Source organism: Panthera tigris, chromosome B1 (assembly GCF_018350195.1).
Source record: "Panthera tigris isolate Pti1 chromosome B1, P.tigris_Pti1_mat1.1, whole genome shotgun sequence".
Taxonomy (NCBI): Eukaryota; Metazoa; Chordata; class Mammalia; order Carnivora; family Felidae; genus Panthera; species Panthera tigris.
In genome coordinates this window covers 28,479,764-28,500,032 of record NC_056663.1, presented here as the reverse complement: position 1 = coordinate 28,500,032, position 20,269 = coordinate 28,479,764, and the positions used below count along the sequence as shown (strand labels likewise).

The following is a 20,269-nucleotide window of genomic DNA, read 5'->3' as shown; positions in this document are numbered from 1 at the left end:
CTTCCTCTTTGCCTCTCTCTACCTGTCCCTCACTTGCACTCTCTCTCTCAAAATAAATAAATAAACCTTAAAATGTATATAATTACAAGTGGTTATAGAATTTAGAAATCTTCAACAAAGCTATCTTTCGATATATCGTGAAAAAGAATTTCATGGTACTTCCCAGTAATATGATTATAGTTTCGTATATGTCATAAATCTCACAATTTCTCATCATTAATTTGTTTTAATAAATATATTTTTATGGTGTTATCTATGAATTTATGAATGGCTTACTTGGTAAATATGCATTCTTATAAGTTCCTTTGTTATTGTATGTAGTTATTTGTGAAATTTTAGGAATAAATTTCTATAAATTATAAGAGAAAATTTGCTTTCATTGTCAAGATTTTTGTTTGTATATATTACTTGCAGGAATACTTATTTTAGTGGAACAGGGGTAGTGCTTTGCTTTTGCTCCTGGGAAGGATTTTTTGGGTCCTTTTTGATCTGTTTCCTCACCTCATTCCCGTTTCTTTCCTGTTTTCTTTCTCAAGGTAACAGTAGATAAAAGGGGGAGACAATTTTGCCTATTAATATGTAGATTCTATTATTAAGTATCTGAATATACGAAATTAATATAAGAAATACCTAGTCTTTGAGCAATGTGTTTTTATTCCTTTTTAATTTTTCTATTCTTTGTATTTGTCACAATTCAAAAAACTTTATGGTAAATACTTTCTTCGTAAGGCCTCTAGGACACAGTTTCCTGGTACATCATTTATATTTTATTGGTTTGTCTTTCATCTTCTTCTCACCTTGCTTTTTCTGAGACACATACTTTAATCAGCATTAGGCTATTTATCGAACTTTCATTTAAAACCACTTATGACTGCGGTGCCTGAGTGGCTCGGTTAAGCATCCAACTTCAACTCAGGTCATGATCTTATGGTTTGTGAGCTCAAGTCCCACATCGGGCCTGTGCTGACAGCTCGGAGCCTGGAGCCTGCTTTGGATTCTGTGTCTCCCTCTCTCTCTGCCCCTCCCCCATTCATGCTCTGTCTCTCTGTCTCTCTCTCAAATATAAATAAGCATTAAAAGAAAAAAAGAAAAAACCACCTATGACATAGTTTATTTGAATTAAGGGTTGAATGTAGAAACCCTTTCCTTCCTATTTTTTCTTAATTTTCTTATTATTTCTACAGAAAGAACCTGCTCTCTGAATAACTGTACAGTTGCCAAAAGAATTGGAAAAGGAAAAGATGCTACTGTCGTCTTTGAACATTTCAGGAAACCTGTAGATCCATTTGTTCAGGAAAACTGTTCTTGCGGCTCACTAAATTCAGAGATAAATCCTTCCAACACAAATATTTCTAATTCCTATGGAAATGTGAAAAATGGAAACATTTCTGTATATGAAACATACGGTGGACAGATGGAGCACAATTTAGCAGAATGTAGAGACACTTCTCATATATATGATTCAGGTCTTTCATTTATTCCCAGTGATACCAGAGAAAGTGTTAATGGTGACCCCATGTTAAATTTGGCACATCTCAAAAATACTTTAAGTGGTCTTTCTGCTGCTTTCCCCCTTCATAACAATACTGGATCAAGCACAGTTATTACTTCAAAACTCATTAAAGACCCAAGACTGATGAGGAGAGAAGAAAGCATAGGAAAACATAATAATATTACAGATTTAAATGAGATTTTGCCACTTGAGAAGAGTTTAGATTTTGTGAATTCAGAAATAAATCTATCATCTATGCCAAATAATTCTGCCTCCTCATCTGAAGTTGTGCCTGGTGATCATTCTGTTCTTACTAATTGTTTGGATGCCCCTAGCTTCAAAATTTCTTTTGATGGTTCACAATCTCAAGCTCACAACTTGGACTTTAACAACTATGATTATACAATTCCCAGTAAAATTACCCCAGCAGGACAGCGTAAGGGCCAAGATAATTTTTCCTTTCCAATGTGTTTGCCAAATGTACTTTCAGAAGTTGAGAACCAAAAACACAATGAGGAAGAAGCCCAGAGATCTGAACTGAGAAGCAACATCCCACTTTTAATTGAAGAAAACAGTGAAGCACATAACTCTTATGAATCAGTGAATATTTGTACAAAAGGGCACAGTAATCACATCTCTCTGGAGTCATGGTCTTCTAATTTAGAAACTGTATCTCAGACTGGTCAGCAAATGTCTACAGCTTTTCCTCTCCAAAGGAAAGAAAGCATACATGAGTACACCCAAAATATTGGAGAAATGAGAGACTTCACTGGCCCCGAAAATAATTCCAAACATGGAGAAAAGCAGGTTTTGTGGAAGGAAATTGATTTTACTAAGGAAGCAAAAGTCAGTTCAGTAGATAATTATATTTCTTTGTACCAAGAATACAAAGAGGATGAGAGTCTTGATTCTTATGGGAAAAATTGTGATCAAATATTAATTGCTCAAGAATTAGAAATACAAAAATCTTCCACATCTACCACAAAGGATGAATATGAGCTAGATCATCTAAGTTTGGAATTACAAAGAGTGGAGAGCCTTTCACAGAAGCATCCTCAACTCTCTTTAGATTATGAAGATAACATTCATACAAGTTTTGCAGTTTCTCAAAAACTAATGGAACTAAAACTGGGAAAACCAAATCAAAACTGTGTTAGCATTGTGACTGATGCTTTCCAGGAAGCAAAAGACATTCCCCAGGTCAAAGAACTGCCAATTGATACAATTATTTCATCTCATGACATTAAACCAACTCATGACAACTCAGATTATAACATAACTAGAGAATATGTATGTGTCCATGGAAGAAATGAAAATGACCCAGTGTCATTAGAGAACATACAAAGAGACTGTGGAGAAACTTTTCAAATTGATGAAGGTCATACTCTGTTCTGTAATGCAGAGTTGCACAGTGATACACACCTGAATATTGATTTCAGAGAACAAGGAGATAATGATAAAGAAAATGAAAATGAGGCTAAAGAGGAAGACATTGCCTTGTCTACAGAAAGCAGAGAAAATATATATGGAGAGGAGAAGCAGGGTTTTCATACAAACCAAAGTTACACCAACACAGATGAAAGAAGGGAGAATAAAAATTACAACAATGTAGAAATTCTTAGTTCTGAAGAATGTTGTACATTTAATTTGAGTTCGGGGGAAAGACATGTGTCAACAGAAGCTACATTGTTAGAAAATGAAGACACTATGACTGCCACACAACAAAAAGATGCTCCAAATACTGGCAGGACTGTAGAGCATTTGGCTTACACAGCATTTCCCAAAGTTGAAGGGTCTTCAGAACATGAAGCCTCAAGTACTGCAGTGCAGACAGCTGGTGCTACGGTGCCTACATCGGGCACAGATCGTGAAGATCACCAAAGATACCAGATTAAAGAAACTTGTTCTTCTGAGAGTCTAGATTTTGGGTTGTTAGTAAAACATAGGGTTTCTGATTGTGAAATGGATATGGATAACAATAAATTACATGACTCATTTCATCAGTCAGTAAGTGATACTTCAGTTCTTCAGAGTTTCAAATTGGAAAATAAGATTGAAGTAGGATTGGAACAGTGTGATGATGCTTTTCTAATTCAACAACATAGCCATAGAAATGATCCATGTGAAGAATTTAGGGCCATATATGAAACTCTGAAGTCTCGTATTGATTGGGAAGGTCTACTAGGAAGCAATAATGGGGAGAGGGAAGTTAGGAAAAGCTCCAGAAGAAACGAGAATAGTGATCAGCATTACCCTAAGAAAAGTATTTGTTTTTATCCCTCTACACAAAAAAACAAAGGAGAGCTCAATCCACTTTTACTTCCAGATTTACAAATTAGAATCACTAATACATTAATGCCAGGATTCAATCCCACTTTTGAATCCCTTGCATTGAAAGATAATTTTTGCAAATACATAACTAAAACCACAGGACCAGAAATAAATGAGGAGGGGAAAGTGTCAGGATTTGAAATGTATTCCCACTGCTCTGGTGAAAATTCAGGTTATCCATGTGAAGATGAATTTGGTAATAGAAGGCAAGAATCAGGACTAGTGAATAAGTCTGAAATTGCTCTTTCTCTTGATGTGAGTCATAATACACAAGTGAATCATGTGTCTGAAAAACAAAACAGTGGACCTTTGCCTACTGAACCCTCTAATGTCACAGCATTAAATAATGAAAGCAGATGTTCCTTGACAGGGTCAAAAACTGATTGTAATGATATTACAAGTAAAAAGGACACACAATCAAGAATTAGCAAAAGAAAGCGACGTATGCCTTTTAGGGACCAGAACACACCACATAAGGATGTAAGACGTCGTGAAATTTATGGGAAGAAGAGGAGACTAACCAGTCTAGACTCTTCTGAACATTTTTCTTCATTATCCCAAGGACGAATTAAAACCTTTTCAAAGTCGGAAAAACACATCAGGAGTGTCCTTGATATTCTAAATAGTGAAGCATCTTTATGCAAAAGCAAACGTCTTTCCAGAAGACTTGACAGAGCTGTTCTTCATTTAAAAAAAGCTCATAGAAGAGTTCACACGTCTTTGCAACTTATAGCTAAAGTAGGAGAAAAAAGAAAAGGCCCATTACCAAAATCATATGCAATAATATGCAATAATTTCTGGGAAAGTTGTGACCTTCAAGGTTATAGCTCTGTGTCTGAAAGAAGATATTATTCCACTAAACATTTTTTGTCAAAAAGAAAATACGGCAAACCAGGAGAGAAAAGAGCTTTGGGATTTGAAGTGGATAAATCATTAACTCATGTATCAAAGCCCAAGTCTTACAAAGCAAGTAGAGCGAGAATCGCAGAGTGCATTTCTAAGAGAAGTATGGCCAGCAGTGTCTCCGGAAGTCACACCACCATTCATGTAAGGGAATTTTGTGATTTCGAGTATCCTGAGTCACAGTTAGCCCTGTGCTCCACATCCCAAAGTGCCAGTCATTCCGCTTATAACAAGAGCCGGATGAGAAATCGAAGATCATCAGAACTTCAGCTGTTTTCTGGAAAAACTGGATGTCTATTTTCCCCAGCCTGCCCAGATGAGAAAATAACTGAAAAAGAAAATCAAGTTGGCATAAAGTTTTTATCAAACATTAATAAATATGAAAATCCTGAGAACCACTCAGCACACAATATTAAGGATGCAGAAAACAATTCCGAGACTAATAAAGTAATAAATAAGAGTAATTCAGTATCATTAAGTTGCATAAAAGAAGACAAAGTAAGTTTTAGCACAGACACAAGTTATAATGCAACCTGTATAACACACACAAAGGTAAAAACTGACATAGTTATTTCAGTTTTAGAATCAGATATCAAGCACCTTTTAAACGTTGATGTCTGCACACCAGATAACCTTATTTTATCTGATTGTAAAGGCAACCTGGAAGTAAATTTGCCTGTAGAAGAACGGACAGCTGCTAATCAGAGCTCCAAACCAGGCACTGTTCCAGAAAACTTCCTTAAGGACCCATTAAATCTAACTCTGATAACACACAAAAAGTCTGACAGTATTCCTCAATTGTTATCAACCACAGCAGTGACAGACAGTGAAGGAGAATCTTCAGAATCTTATTTGGATAAACAGAGAGTTTTTGCTGTAGATTCTTTTACAACATCCACCAATGTACCACACTGCCAGCCAGGATGTGATGGAAAGGAACTTCTAAAGACAGAACAATGTTCTTCAAGTAATTGCTTCCATATAGATGGGAATGAATCACATGTTCTTGAGGATTCTGAGTTGGGTCTCAGATTAGTAACTGAAGAAAGTAAAAGTTGTAGGAAAAATACAATGAAGGAACTATTTTCCAATGATAGTTATTTGCTCTTAAAAGATAATATGAAGGGTTCTTCTTCAAAAAAGTGTATGGCAAATAAAGACATTTGGGACAGAAAAATGTGGAAAGTTAAACAAGCAGAAAAAGCAAGAGATTCACTTCACAAAAAAAGCATGACTGAAGGATGCACTGTTAAGACTCCGTTCAAAAATCAAAAGAACAAGATCTTAGAAGAATCCTCCTACTTAAGCAAGAAAACAATTAAAAATAACTTGATTGATTCTCATCTAAACGTTGAAAACATTACTGAGGCAGTCGCTTTGAATAACCCAGTTTCTAATCATCTTAACAAAAGAGAGGAAGAAGGGGGAGTTAAAGTTAGTAATGACCCTCAGTCTGACTCTGCATTGCATTCGGAAATAGCCTGTAATTCTAAACCAGGCATTATAGGAATGAATCCTATTCCTGTTTTACATACTGACTCTCAAACTTCCGAAGTCTCTACTCCTGAGAATAAGGCTGCATCATACACGAATGGATTAAAAGAGAAACATTGCTCAGCTAATCATTCAGCTCTTACAGCCAGGCTAGCTCAGATTTTGAGAAGGGCAGATGAAACATCATCTTTGCAGATTCTACTGGAAGAAACTAAGGCCTGTCAAAGTATTCTCCCTTTATTTGTTGAAGCTTTTGAAAGAAACCAAGAATGTTCTCTCGAACAAATCCTGATTTCAAGAGAACTATTAGTAGAACAAAACCTGTGGAATAATTGCAGACACAAATTAAAGCCATGTGCTGTTGACTCCTTGGTAGAACTCCAAATGATGATGGAAACTATTCAATTCATTGAAAACAAAAGAAGGCTCTTAGGAGGTGAACCAACCTACCGAAGCTTGCTCTGGTATGATGAAACACTGTACAGTGAGCTGCTTGGTAGACCACGTGGATTTCAACAACAATCCAACTTCTATCCTGCTTTTCAAGGAAGATTGAAGTATAATGCATTCTGTGAGTTACAAAACTATCATGATCAGTTAATTGAATTATTTGAGGAAACCAAAAGGGAAAATAATTCATACTATGCATTCTTAAAATACAAACGACAGATTAATGAGTGTGAAGCAGTAATGAAGCGTTGTTCTGATTGCTTTGACTTTTCTCTTTCTGTTCCATTTACCTGTGGAGTTAACTTTGGAGATAGTTTAGGAGACCTAGAAACCTTAAGAAAAAGTACTTTAAAGCTGATTGGTATGTATGGGGACTCTCCTAAAGTTGATTCCTATCCAGGAAAACAAGACCATTTGTGGATTATCATAGAAATGATCACCTCTAAAGTTAATTTTATTAAGAGCAGTGAGGCAATAAGTATTAAAATATCTCTTTATGGTCTGGAACATATCTTTTTTGATGCTGCAAAAAGTCTTATTTGGAAAGAGAAGAGAGAATCTTTCAGCAAAATATACTCAGGAGAGAATAGAGAAATGCTACTCAAAATGAATCAGTGTGCTTTTTCTAAGTTGAAAAAGATATATGATACATTGTCTAAGGATTTAAGCAGTGAACAAATTTCTAATACTGCGCTTGAGAATATGGAGATTGCTTCCAGAAAGTCAGATGATCTAATAAACAAAGCACCAGTTACCCTAGAAAACTGTGGGTTTAACAGTACTTTGCTTTCACACCCAGATATCTGTTGTATTAGCGAAATACTAGATCAAGCTGAATTTGCAGACTCTAAGAAATTACAGGACCTCACTTTGAGATGTACCGAACACCTAGAAATTTTAAAAAAATACTTTCAGATGCTGCAAGAAGAGAACATAGATAACATTTTTATCACAGAAGAAAACGTTTTGGACATGGTGAAAAACCACAATCATGGGGCCATAATTTTAAAGCCTGCAGCCATTGAAACCTATATTGAAATTGTCATGCTTTCAGAAACCATTCACTTTCTTAAAAACTCAATGGCAAAGAAACTAGACAAACAGAGGTTTCGAGGTATGCTTTGGTTTGATTTGTCACTTCTTCCTGAGCTGGTTCACTGCCAGGAAAAAATGGCTTCTTTTTCATTTCTTAAAGATAACTCAACAGATTGCCTTTGGAAAGTCATAGAGACTGCTATTTCTGAACTTAAGAAAGATCTGGATATTATTTACAAATATAGTGAAGCTGTTAATTGCTCATACGCTCTTCATTTGCTCTCAAGAGAACTTCAGGAACTTACAGAAATACAAAAACTTCTAAAGAAGTCTCAGTATTCCGTTTCCACATATATTGACTTTGTGCCATGTATAGCATCCATAAATTACGGAAACACAATGACAGAGCTGGAATACAGCCACAACCAGTTTTCTGCACTGCTCGAAAATATAATGGCTGCCCCTCGGAAAGATTTAGGGAAAATGGCCCATATTATGAAAGTCATGAAAACTATTGAACATATGAAGATAATATGTACTAAAAATGCTGAATTAACCATTTCCTTTATTTTGTGCCAAATGCTACATAACAGAAAGAAGACTTCCCAACTGCAGGGAAAAGAAAAAACGAACGTGCATGTAAAACCTAGGAAGGATAGCAATAAATCTAGTATTTATATGAAGGTGCCCTCAATTTCAGAGTGCATAATGAAAACTGTTTCACATTCTTCTGAAAAACGATCTATCACTGTAGACAAATGTGGAGACCCTCAAAAACAACAGAAAAACACTACTGTTTCCAGCTGTAAAAAACAAAAGGTAACAAATGTTTTAAAACAAAAGCCTATGTAAGTAAGTATTATTTTTGAGAACAAGTCTACTCTTCAAACAAGTAGTTTGCAGATTGGTAAAAATTGAGAATGCTTTGAATATTACCTTGCAAAATGAATTTACTAACTATAGAATTGGATTAGGGGTGCCTGGTTGGCTTAGTCGGTGGAGCATTCACCAACGGTGGAGCCCCATAATGGGCATAGAGCTTACTTTAAAAAAAGAATTGGATGAAACAGTTTTTATTATCTTTATAATAAAGTGAAATGTTTCTCTATATGAGAAATACCTTGCAAATACTTATTTTTAAACGTACAATTAAATTTTTTAATTTGGAAAACATTTCTTGGAAGAATGTAAATTTATATAACTTCTTAAGGAATAGTCCAATGTGAATGTGAGTAAGTTAGTAATTTATTGAGTAACTCCTATATAACAAGGCTATACTTGATGTAGTAAGTATTAAAAATTGGCTAATGGAACCTGTGTTCTTGACCATTATCATCCACATGGAAAAATAGAACAGATTTTTTTCTTAACTTTAGAGAGAGCATGCGAGGGAGGGAGAGGGTCAGAGGAGGGCGGGGGGAGAGAGAGAGAGAGAGAAAGAGAATTTCAAGCAGGCTCCACGTTGACATGGGACTCAATTTCAGTACCATGAGATCATCATGACCTGAGCCAAAATCAAGAGTCCGACGCTCAACTGACTGAGCCACCCATCCACCCCAGGACCGATATTTTTCAATAGATGATTATAAAGGAGTTACAAGAAGTCCTACATAAACAAGTTTTATTTAACAAATTATAGAAAATATTTATTTTATACCTGGCACTGTTGTAATAAATGCACAAGTATTAACTCTTTATTCTTCACAAAATCTTTATGATGTAGGTACTGTTATTACCTTATGTAAAGGTATGAAAACAGACACATAGAAAGGTCGAGTCACTTTCCCAGGGTTACAGAGTTAGTAAATGGGTAAGCCCAGATATAAAACCAGGCAGTCTAGCTCCAGGGCCCATAATAAACTGATACTTGCCTCTACTCTACCCTCAGAGGCTTCTCTTAAAATAATTTTTTGGGAATTTCAGTTCAGAAGAGAAACCTATATGCAAAATGAAAAATGGGATTTTTTTCTCAGCTTACTGTAATTGTGTTTGTTAGTTAAACTAATTCTAGACACCAGGAAACCAATCATTTATTTCACTGTGTTTATAGGAAAATGCTTAATAAACAACCAGTTTGTAAGCATACATCCAAAACAACAGTAATACTCCACATCAAGAGTAAAATGAGAATAATAAAAAGGTATTGTAAGTATTGAGAAGAAAAGTAACAACAAAAAAATTGTGTTTTTTAATTTCATGGAAGAGCATAGGCCAAAGCATTGCCTTAAATTAGGAAAAAATGGTATTTGATGAAGATTAAAATGAAGCAGGGGTATCTAAGTTGTGGAAAATAATATGAGCAAAGATACAATGTTTATTGACATTATTTGAGAAATGAGTTTCAAATTAAGTCTGGAACAAAAATTTAATTTAGTGGACAAGTAGTAAGCTAAAGATGGAGACAAATACTGTTTCAGATTATAGAATGTCTAAAATATAGGCAAAAAGAGTTTGAACTTCATTCTGTATTGAAGCGTAACATCCTGTGAAATGTGTTTTTCAGTGATTTAAAGGGTAGAGATTCTGAGGACAGTTGGGAGTAGCAAGTCACCCAAGGCTTACAAGAGGGTGCTGTCTGACAGCCTGAAAAAAGAAAGTCCAGGGGCACCTGGTTGACTCAGTGTGTGAAGCATCCAACTCTTGATTTCGGCTCAGGTCATGATTTCATGGTTCATAAGATGGAGCCCCATGTCGGGCTCTGCACTGGCAGCACAGAGCCAGTTTGGGATTTCTCTGTCCCTCTCTCTGCCCCTTCCCCACTTACGCTCTCTCTCAAAATAAATAAACTTAAAGAAAGTCCATATCTGGCAATTATTTAACAATGGAGCTTAAAAACCGGTTTACTAAAAAGAGTATGTATTTAAAAAAAAAGGCAGTGCTAAATGGACCCCAAGATCTGTTGTGAGATATGGGGATAAAAAAATATTGTAAATTGTTTATTTCAAAGTTTCTCCAAACATTTAAGACATAATGGGAAGTCCAACAGAATCACTGGTTTTTGAAGGTAGGAGGATCATTAATGAATGTTGTTTTAGACAGTGCATTTTAGATGATGACCAAACAAGCAATTGTAAGTACCTGTGATGAAAATATGTATGTATTGTATTTTATAACATTGCCAATGTCGGTTCTCTTTGTAACTTTTAAACACAGGTTGACATAAAAGATGTCACAAAAATCAACAGAGAAAAGGCAACATTCAAGGATTCCAGGTAGGTTGCCAGCAGACCTACGTAAAGAAAAACTAAACAGAACTAAGCACATACTAAGGAACAATACCAAGACATTTATGTACATACCTCTATTGGATCATACCTGTAACTTAAAGGACAAGAGTAAATTTAGGAGGGGGAGAATAAGGTTTCAGATTATACAGTGCTTTATTAAGATTTAAAGACTTTGAACTTCATTCTGTAAGTATTAAAGGGTAATGTCCTGTGAAATGTATTTTTTAAGTGATTTAAAGATAAGGAAGTTCTGAGTAGAGATAGAAGTAGCAAGTTAGAGAAGAGTGATTTTTTTTAGAGGAAGAAAGTAAAATTCATACTTGACAGACATTACTTAAAGAATTGATGGGGATTAGTAGCTGGTTGGCTAAAAAAGGAGATGAAATAATATAACAAGTGATTAGATTGAGTTTTTTAAACTTGTAATTGTTACAGACCAATCATTTCAAAATTGGTTAAAAGATAGAAATTGCTGACTTATATTACTAAGAATTTGGTCATAAACACGCGTACGTATATTATAAATACACAACTGTTTTCATGAAAGGATGCTTTAAAACCTTTAATGAATTATTTTTATTATTTTTGAACTGAATTATTTTTATGAAAAATTCACTACACTGTTTATATTTTTTCATTTTGACATGAAATGGTCCCACTGGACATGTGGACCATCTCTTATTTCATTCAGCTCTGTAATATTTTCAGTTTATGACAAGCTTCATTTTTTTTCCATGTTTTTTTTTCTGTTTTATGAAGGAGAATGAGTAATATGGAATACAAAAGATTAGCATTCTCATTTCTGTCTTACTTGGTTTTGCTCTTTTCGATACACATTTTATTTACTACATTTCTAGAATCGTTTTCTAGACTCTTGAAATAATTGCATAGTGGCATAAAGATGAATAGGTTTGTAAAGGGTTAACATAAACCACTTCTATAATCATCTTAGTTTTGGTAACTAAATCTAGGTGGTATTTGCTACTCAGAGAATCGAACTTTGTCTCACATAGCAGAAAATAAGTTCAAAGATAAGTTTAATACAGGGTGCTGTCTTCATGGAAGAATATCCTCTAAGAGAGTACATAAAAGAATGACCATACAGGCTGCTGTCAATCTATAGGGTTGAGACATTACTGAAACTTCATTGGAAATGTGATAAAGTCCAAACTGTAGTCTCTGCAAAATGTCAAAGTGTTACATGGGATTGGATGATGATGTAGGTTGTCACTCAGCTGCCTTTGAGAGAAGCTGGATTAAGTAAACTACGAGGCTTTTAGTTTCATGAATTAGATATATAAATTCCAGGCCAAAAATTAATTTCTCTTGACTGGGGAGCAGTGATTACTTTTTTCTTTTCAACATGTTCTTTTCCACATGCAATTCAAAGAATTTGGTGAGACACCAAAAAAATATAATTATCCTGGGGACCTATATTAGCTATCTGACTCTAGACATTTCCCTAGTGGATACTTCCTTCAGCCTGCTTGAAATTGTCTAAATTTAGGTAGAAATGTCAAGGATATTAAATTGGCATGGTATTCTGGAGGTCTGTGTTTCCTATTCTCAACCTTGAGCAGACAAAATACCTTAGTAGCTCCTGATGACAGAAGGTGGTCTTTGGCAGGGGCAGGGCACAGCTGGTAGTTTCATCAGTTACATATAACCATTTACAAGTAACGAAGATCATCAACAGTTGGAGGTATATGTATGCAAAACTACAGTAAAATATTGGACATAGTTGCCTACTTCTAAACACCTCTGCTAGGAATTGTCCAATGCATAAAGTAATTACAATATTGACTGCACTATATGTATTTCAAAATATATTAGAAATACATTTGAAACGTGGAATATTATCACCGTCAGCAGGAAAAGTAGCTAAATTCAAGGCAAGGGAGTAAAACTGGGTAAATAAGTTACATATATACTGCTGATAGAGAAAATGTAAATCTTAAGAATTCTTCTGAATAAAAATTTCACATACATGTTTATATTAAAATTGGGGACTCCATATATTTAAAGTTGTTTGTATATATGTGTTACACTTAATAGGACTACAAGATCTCATCTCGAAAGTGAAAGTGAAATAGGACCAAGTTCATCTGACAATCTGAAAAGAAACCATGTATCTCCAAAAAAGGCTGAAATGGAAAGATCACTACTTGGCTCACTTTTACCTTTAAAGAACTTAAAAGACACTTGCATATCAAAGTCAGAGGGCAAAATAGATTTAACTAATATTTCATCTCATACTTCAGAAGATTTCACTGGACAACAGGGAAACTTAAGTAGCATGAAGAAAAGGGATGTGAATTTTAGTGCTGCTGAAACAAAGAGTGATAAGAAAGATTGTTGTTTTGCGAGTTGTGAACAAAAAAGTGTAGATGGCATATTTAGGGACATCCCTGCCAATTTAGAAACAAATAACACTGTCTTTGAACTTCAAGATCATGAAATATTAAATTCATCTATTAAAAATTCTGCATGCACCAATCCTTCAGAATCCAAATTTATCCAGGACAAATTTCCTGTTCTTCAAGTAAATAAAACACAGCCTGCAAAAACTGAGTTAAAAGGAAAATGCATGAAGGATACATTCAGTCCCAATACTATACCTGTTGGAGCATCTGGGAACATAACCCTCAGTGTAAATCAAACCACAGAACAATCTTTTTCTGAACAACAGAATAATGAAAATTCCAAAGTCCTAACTCAGAATGCTGCAGCATGTTGGAACGAACTTCCACAGTCTGCATGTACCCCAATATATAATTCTTCTCAGCACCCGTTTGGAACTTCATATCCTTACTACACATGGTGTGTTTATCATTACAGCAACAGCAGTGGCAGCTCCATTACCCAGACATACCATGGGATAACATCATACGAAGTACAGCCGCCTCCTTCTGCGATGTTGACTGCAATTGCAAGTACCGTCCAAAATGCACATTCTAATCTTTTGTACTCTCAATATTCTGGTTACTTTTCTGGGGAGCCACAAGCAAACGACTTGGTGCCAGTGAATGGGCATTTTCAATCTCAAATGCCTGTTTCTTATCATTTTCAGCAGCCGATTTTTTCACAGTATGCTCCCCATCAAGCGTTCCCACAAGCTGCATACCCTTACCCTCCTGATTCAGGTGTGCTTCCACAAGTTCCTTGGACTTACGGTGAGTTTTATACGTTTTAACGTTCACTTTATTGAGTTTTTACTTTTATTTTTGTACATTCATGTAAATGGAATTTACAACAGATGGTGATATATATAGCAGTCATTTTTCTGTGTAGATTTGTAGTCTTGTTCCTATCTTCGGCAGTTGAATTATGTTGTCACATGGGAATCTGGCTGTCAAAGACTAGTAATATCACAAATATGTCCTTTAGTAAAACCCAACTTTGGGAAATAGTTAAGTAAGTTATAGTTAATCCACACTGCAAAATACAATGCAACAATCACAGAGTTTATAAACATTTTCAATGGCAGTTTTAAAAACTATGTCATATAAATATACCTGTGTAAATAAATGACTAAGGGTGCCTGGGTGTCTCAGTCAGTTAAGCATCTGACTCTTGATTTTGGCTCAGGTCATGATCCCAGGGTCCTGGGATCTAGCACCATGTCGGGCACCATGCTGACAGCATGGAGCCTGCTTGAGATTCTCTCTCTCCCTGTGTGTGTGTGTCTCTCTCTCTCTGCCTCTCCCCTACTCATGCCCATACTTGCTCTCTCTTAAAAATAAATAGACTTAAAAAAAAATGCCTAGAAATACTGAAATGAAATGCAACATTTTAATTTGTTTGCTTCTGCATAATAAATCGGGGGATTGTGGAGAGTGCTTTTTATATTTTCTAGATTTCCTACTGTGAAAATACATTATATTGATAAGTGGAGGAAAAAAAGAGTAAAAAACCAATTTGGCAAAGAAATTTCAATCTGATAAAGCAACCTTTCTCTTTTTTTTTTTTTTTTTTTTTTTTTTAAGAGAGAGAGTGAGCTGGGTAGAGGGGCAGAGGGAAAGAGAGAATCTTAAGCAGGCTTTATGCTCAGCATGGAGCATGATGCTGGGCTGGATCCCATGACCCTCAGATCATGACCTGAGCCAAAATCAAGAGTTGGGACATTGAATCACCTAAGCCACCTAGTCGCCCCTCTTTCTCTTGGTATTCTAATATAATATTTGGGCATACGTGAAACAACTTAGTAATTTGCCACTAGAAGTTGTAATTTTTTTCTCTTAAGCACAATTCTATTTATAAAATACCATGATTAGGGGTGCCTGGTTGGCTCAGTTGGTTTAACATCTGACTTCAGCTCAGGTCATGATCTCAAGGTTCTCATGAATTCAAACCCCGTGTCAGGCTCTGTGCTGACAGCTTGAAGCCTGGAGCCTGCTTCGGATTCTGGGTCTCCCTCTGTCTCTGCCCCTTCCCCACTCGCACTCTGTCTCTCTCAAAAATAAACATTAAAAAAAAAATTTTAATATCATAATTAGAACATAAATTTTTAAAATTAAAATTTATATACACCAGTATTAAATCAAATTTTAAAAACAATTATTAATAATTCTGCAAAAACTACAATTTTTCACTAACACCCCAGTATTCTACCATCAGAGGTAATGTGTATCATAAGTAAAGTTAACAATCTTTTAAGGTCTTAAATAGAGAAATGTAAGAGAATTTTTTTCAAATTAAAAAGTTATTTCCCAGGTCTCCTGGCTAGCTAGTCAGAAGAGTATGCGACTCTTGATCCCAGGGGCATGAGTTCAAGCCCCATGTTGGCTATGTAGAGATTACTAAAAATAAGTAAACTTCAAAAAAATGATAATAGGGGCACCTGGGTGGCTCAGTCAGTTAAGTGTCTGACTCTTGATTTTGGCTGAGGTCATGATCTCATGGTTTGTGAGATCAAGCCCTGAATCTGGCTCTGTGCTGACAGCATGGAGCCTGCTTCGGATTCTCTCTCTGCCCCTCTGCCTCGTGCCCTTTCTCTCTCAAAATAAACATTTAACCAAAAAAGGAATTTTTTTTTGTTTAAAAAAAATCATTGGAGTTACTACTGACGCTCTGTGACCTGTAGGATAAATTTCAAAAATTTTAGCTTGGAATGCAGGGTCCTTCACAGTATATGCAGCCTCATCTCCCACCACTTCTACCTTTGTGTTGAGGCCACATTGAACTTCTTGCTGTTCTCCCATATGACAGTTCCTCTTATACTATTTATGCACGTTTCTCACATGATACGGCATGTGAGTATTATATGGTATTCTAATTATCTCTGTGTCTTTCCCTTCCCACCTGGCCCACCAAATGAATTTAAACAGGACTGGAAATTGTTCATCTAAAACAGAACCTGAAGAAAAACTATACAGGAGAGGAGAAAGAAATAGGAATGGAAGTGGGGAAGTATATGACTGCCCTTTTTCCTTTTTTTTTTTTAATTTATTTTGAGAGGAAGTACACACGTGCTAGGGAGGGGCAGAGAGAGGGAGAGCGAGAATCCCAAGCAGGCTCTGCACCATCATCACACAGCCAGACGCAGGGCTCCATCCCACGTGAGACCATGACCCAAGCTGGAATCAAGAGTTAGTCACTCACCGGACTGAACCACCCAGGCGCCCCATGTGCTTTTTCCTTTTTGATTAACTTGATGTGCTGCCGCTCCTGTAAGGCTAAACACCCAACCTATAGTAGATGTGGCAAACCTACGAATTAAAGTAGAAATTTTCATTTCAGAAGAAGAAAATCTTGAATACAATTGTTTCACAGAGGTTCTCAGTTTGAGCTTTCTTGTGTTCTTAAATAAAAAGATCTCTCTGGAATCAAGTCCAGCTTTGATTCTCAAAAATCTTAATTGTTAACCTGCTTAGTTATATTAATCAAGTGAAAATAAAAGGAAAAGAAACAATTATTCAAAAGCAACTCTAACAGTGTTAGGCAATAAGCACAACACTCAGTTTTCCTGAGTGCAAATAATCTGGAGATCACCTCTCAGGCTTTCAGGAACTACGTCCTTCTAAAGGTGTGAAAATCCTTGTGACTCATTTATTGATGTTTTTGCTCATGGTGCTTGTATTCAGCACCATAAATGGAACTAAGGGAAGGGGCCAAGTGAGCCCTGTGTGCAAGTCACAGTGAATCCTTTACTCCATTTAAATCTCTCAGAATACCTATGAGGGATGAAGAGATGTTACTGTTCTTTACAGATAAGGAAAGTACTTCTTGAAGACCCTTAAATATCTTTTTCAGGATCCCATGGCTATCAAAGGGCAGATGTGCAGTTTGAACTCTAATATCTTGGTTCTTTTTTTTTTTTTTTTTAACATTTATTTATTTTTGAGACAGAGAGAGACAGAGCATGAACAGGGGAGGGTCAGAGAGAGAGGGAGACACAGAATCTGAAACAGGCTCCAGGTTCTGAGCTGTCAGCACAGAGCCCGACGCGGGGCTCGAACTCACATACCGCGAGATCGTGACCTGAGCTGAAGTCGGACGCTTAACGACTGAGCCACCCAGGCGCCCCGACTAATATCTTGGTTCTAACTTAACTCAGGTCTTCCACTAAACTATTGTGTGCCATTAGTCTGTATTGTTAACTTATCTCAAATCTTTGTGGTTTTTCTTCCAGTTCCATGGCAACAAGAACCGTTTCAGCCAGGACAATGAAAAAAAGTCTTCTGTCTACTGAAATAAAGGGGATTTAACAAGTTTTTCCAAGCATTTTTTACTTAACGGTTTTTTATATATGTAAATGTGGTAGGAAATATAAACCATATAGCCCTTTATAAAATGTTTAAATGTAACAGCGTATCATAGAATGCAATTGGAAATCGATTTCTGACATCTAAAATACCAAAATTAGTTCCGTGCAATATTTTAGTGAACTGTACTAGGCTATTTTCAATACCTATATTTTCAATAGGCTAGTATTTTCAATAGGTTAATGTTTCAATATCAGAAACATTAACAGTATTTTGAAATGTATATTTTGAAGTGTTTCTATCACAACTGTTAACAGCTTATATAAAGATTCTTTTGAGATTAGTCTAATGGAGTAAGGAGAGTAAATGTAACATTTAATATGATTAAAGTTAAGCAATAGTAGTAAAATCTTTAAAATAAGATTTTTGTAAAGTCTGATATTTTTTGATATATTGTTTATGGTAACATTGTGCCATTTACCTTAGATTAAAAAAGGATTTTTTTACTTTAATTGATCGATCAGACCAATAATTTTATAATTCTTGATACTTCATATAATTTACAATTCTGTGTCTAATGCAACAAATTCCTTTAATTTCAATATTTTCAATTTTTACTTACAATCTATATTTTAATAGGGAATTTCGTTTGCATATTTTCTGTGTTTGTCCTTGAGTAGAGATTTTTTAAGTTTTTATGTTTGAAGTAGTTTTATATCATATTGAAATTAAAGCACATTTAGCACCTTTTCTAGTGAGCCCTTTCCACAAGATTATTTCTTTTGTATTGTATTTCACAATCCAAACTTTTTTTAAAAGTGATTTTGTAGCAAATAATAAGGACTAATTTCTTTAGCTAATGCCATTAGTTTAGTTGTATTTTAGTGATTTAAATAATGCAGCACATAGAGTTTTTTAATCCTGTGGTCATAGATTTTTTTTCTTTTTCCAGCACTCCACAAAAGCAAAAAATGTCTCAGTAATAATCATCGTAGAACAGGGGTGTAGTGTATAACTATGGTCTTCAGCACTCTCTCTGCCCACTGACATCCATTCCTGTTTTCTGTAAGATTCCAGCTAGAAAGATCCCTCTCGACCTGACCTTTCCCCAAGTGCTAGTGGGCCCAAAAAACGTGACACAGACTTTGCACTGACTAAATCTAATGAACAGACAGCAGAGCCTCAGAGTTTTCTCAGACTTTTTATGTGAGCAAACTTTTTATGCTATCTAGCACAGGCCTCCAAAAAGAGTATAATTCAGCCAAATTTATCATAGAATAACTAATTTTTCAATTTAGAAAAACAGTAAGAACTCCCGGGGTAAGCCTCCCAGAGTAACCAAATAGGAGAGAATTCAGATTACTTAGGGTTCTTTTCTAACAAGGGGAAAGTAAAGAGGAAAAGTCCAGCCAAGACTGCAACTGAAAGAAAGAAGGAATCTGGAGACTACAGAATTAAAGTAATATCAAAATAATACAGGTGGGGGAAGGGGGGTGTTGTCCATACAGTTGTTTTATTTGAAAATAGTCTAAAATTCTGAACTCCTGAACAGGTATTAAAACAGTAATACTAACACTTATTCAAAAAATGACTTTGTCTCAGTCACTTGATTTATGCTTGGTTATTGAAAGATGTTACAAATTTATTACTAAAAATGTCTCTATTAGGTAAACAAGAAGTTAAATGTTAAAAGGATGCTTTCTTTAAACAACATTCAGATTCTGTTGATACTGTCTTGTGATATTTTTATTTCATGAGTTTTAATTTCTTCCAAAAAAATGAAAAACACATATCTAAACATTCAGTTACATTTTAAAATCTGCACTTTGAGACAGAGCATGAAAAACTGTAGCATTTTCTTTTTTCCCCCTCTCAAATATGTGCTTTGGTCCTAAAAGTAAAAGAGCAAATTAAAATTTGAGCAAACATTGTAAACAAACAAAAAACGCTGCTTATTTGTCAATATTACTGTTTTTTGGAACTTAAGAGTTATCTGAATAAACTGAATTCCTTCTAGTTTCAGTGTTTTGGGTTTTTTTTCCTATTTTGTTTCTTGACTAATGAGCAAATACATGGTTGGTCCTTGGCTTACACATGGCCATTACATGAATAACAACCCACAAAGAACTGGCTGAATTAGATGACTGAAGTGCTGGAGCCCTCCATCCACTGCAGCTGGTTTTGCCTTTATCACCTTCCTTCCTTTCCCCTCACTCTACAAACTTCTTTACTGCCTGGAGTTTCATAGGATAAACCAGAGTCCCTGCCTTCATGCAGTTCTCCTGCTGTTCAAGAGACACAAGTAATAAACGTGTGTTTATCACATCATGAGAAGTAATATGGAAGAAACAAAGTAATGGAATGGAGAATGACTGGGTGACACGTATGTAAGCTGAAATATTCAGTGAGGTAATCAACCTAACTTCTATATTCTTTTGTTTTAATTATATCACTCTGCCTTCCATTGATGTAAAAGTGCCTCTACAACCTAAGTTCTGAATCTAGCCAAAGATAAGACTCTACCTCCACTTCCCCAATGAGATTCCCAAAAGTGTTGTTTAGTGAACTTAAATAAATATATAAACTTTTTAGACATACAGATACATGTTTAAATACCGATTGGATATTATATA

The 20,269-nt window shown here is 35.5% G+C and overlaps 1 protein-coding gene across 10 annotated transcripts in view; it reads left to right on the top strand.

Moving 5' to 3' along the window:
* The window catches only part of TEX15 (testis expressed 15, meiosis and synapsis associated), a 99,373-nt gene extending 79,721 nt beyond the window's left edge, over nt 1-19,652 (top strand). For 7 of the 10 annotated variants that reach the window (XM_042983141.1, XM_042983139.1, XM_042983140.1 and 4 more), the window contains 4 exons: nt 1,185-8,524; nt 10,859-10,917; nt 12,988-14,105; nt 17,564-19,652. In XM_042983141.1, coding sequence (XP_042839075.1) covers nt 1,185-8,524; nt 10,859-10,917; nt 12,988-14,105; nt 17,564-17,601 — 8,555 coding nt within the window. In that variant the 3' untranslated portion in view covers nt 17,602-19,652. The remainder of the gene's footprint in view (nt 1-1,184; nt 8,525-10,858; nt 10,918-12,987; nt 14,106-17,563) is intronic. The other 3 variants (XM_042983145.1, XM_042983147.1, XM_042983148.1) reach the window with 3 other exon arrangements.
* Nucleotides 19,653-20,269: the final 617 nt, after the last annotated feature.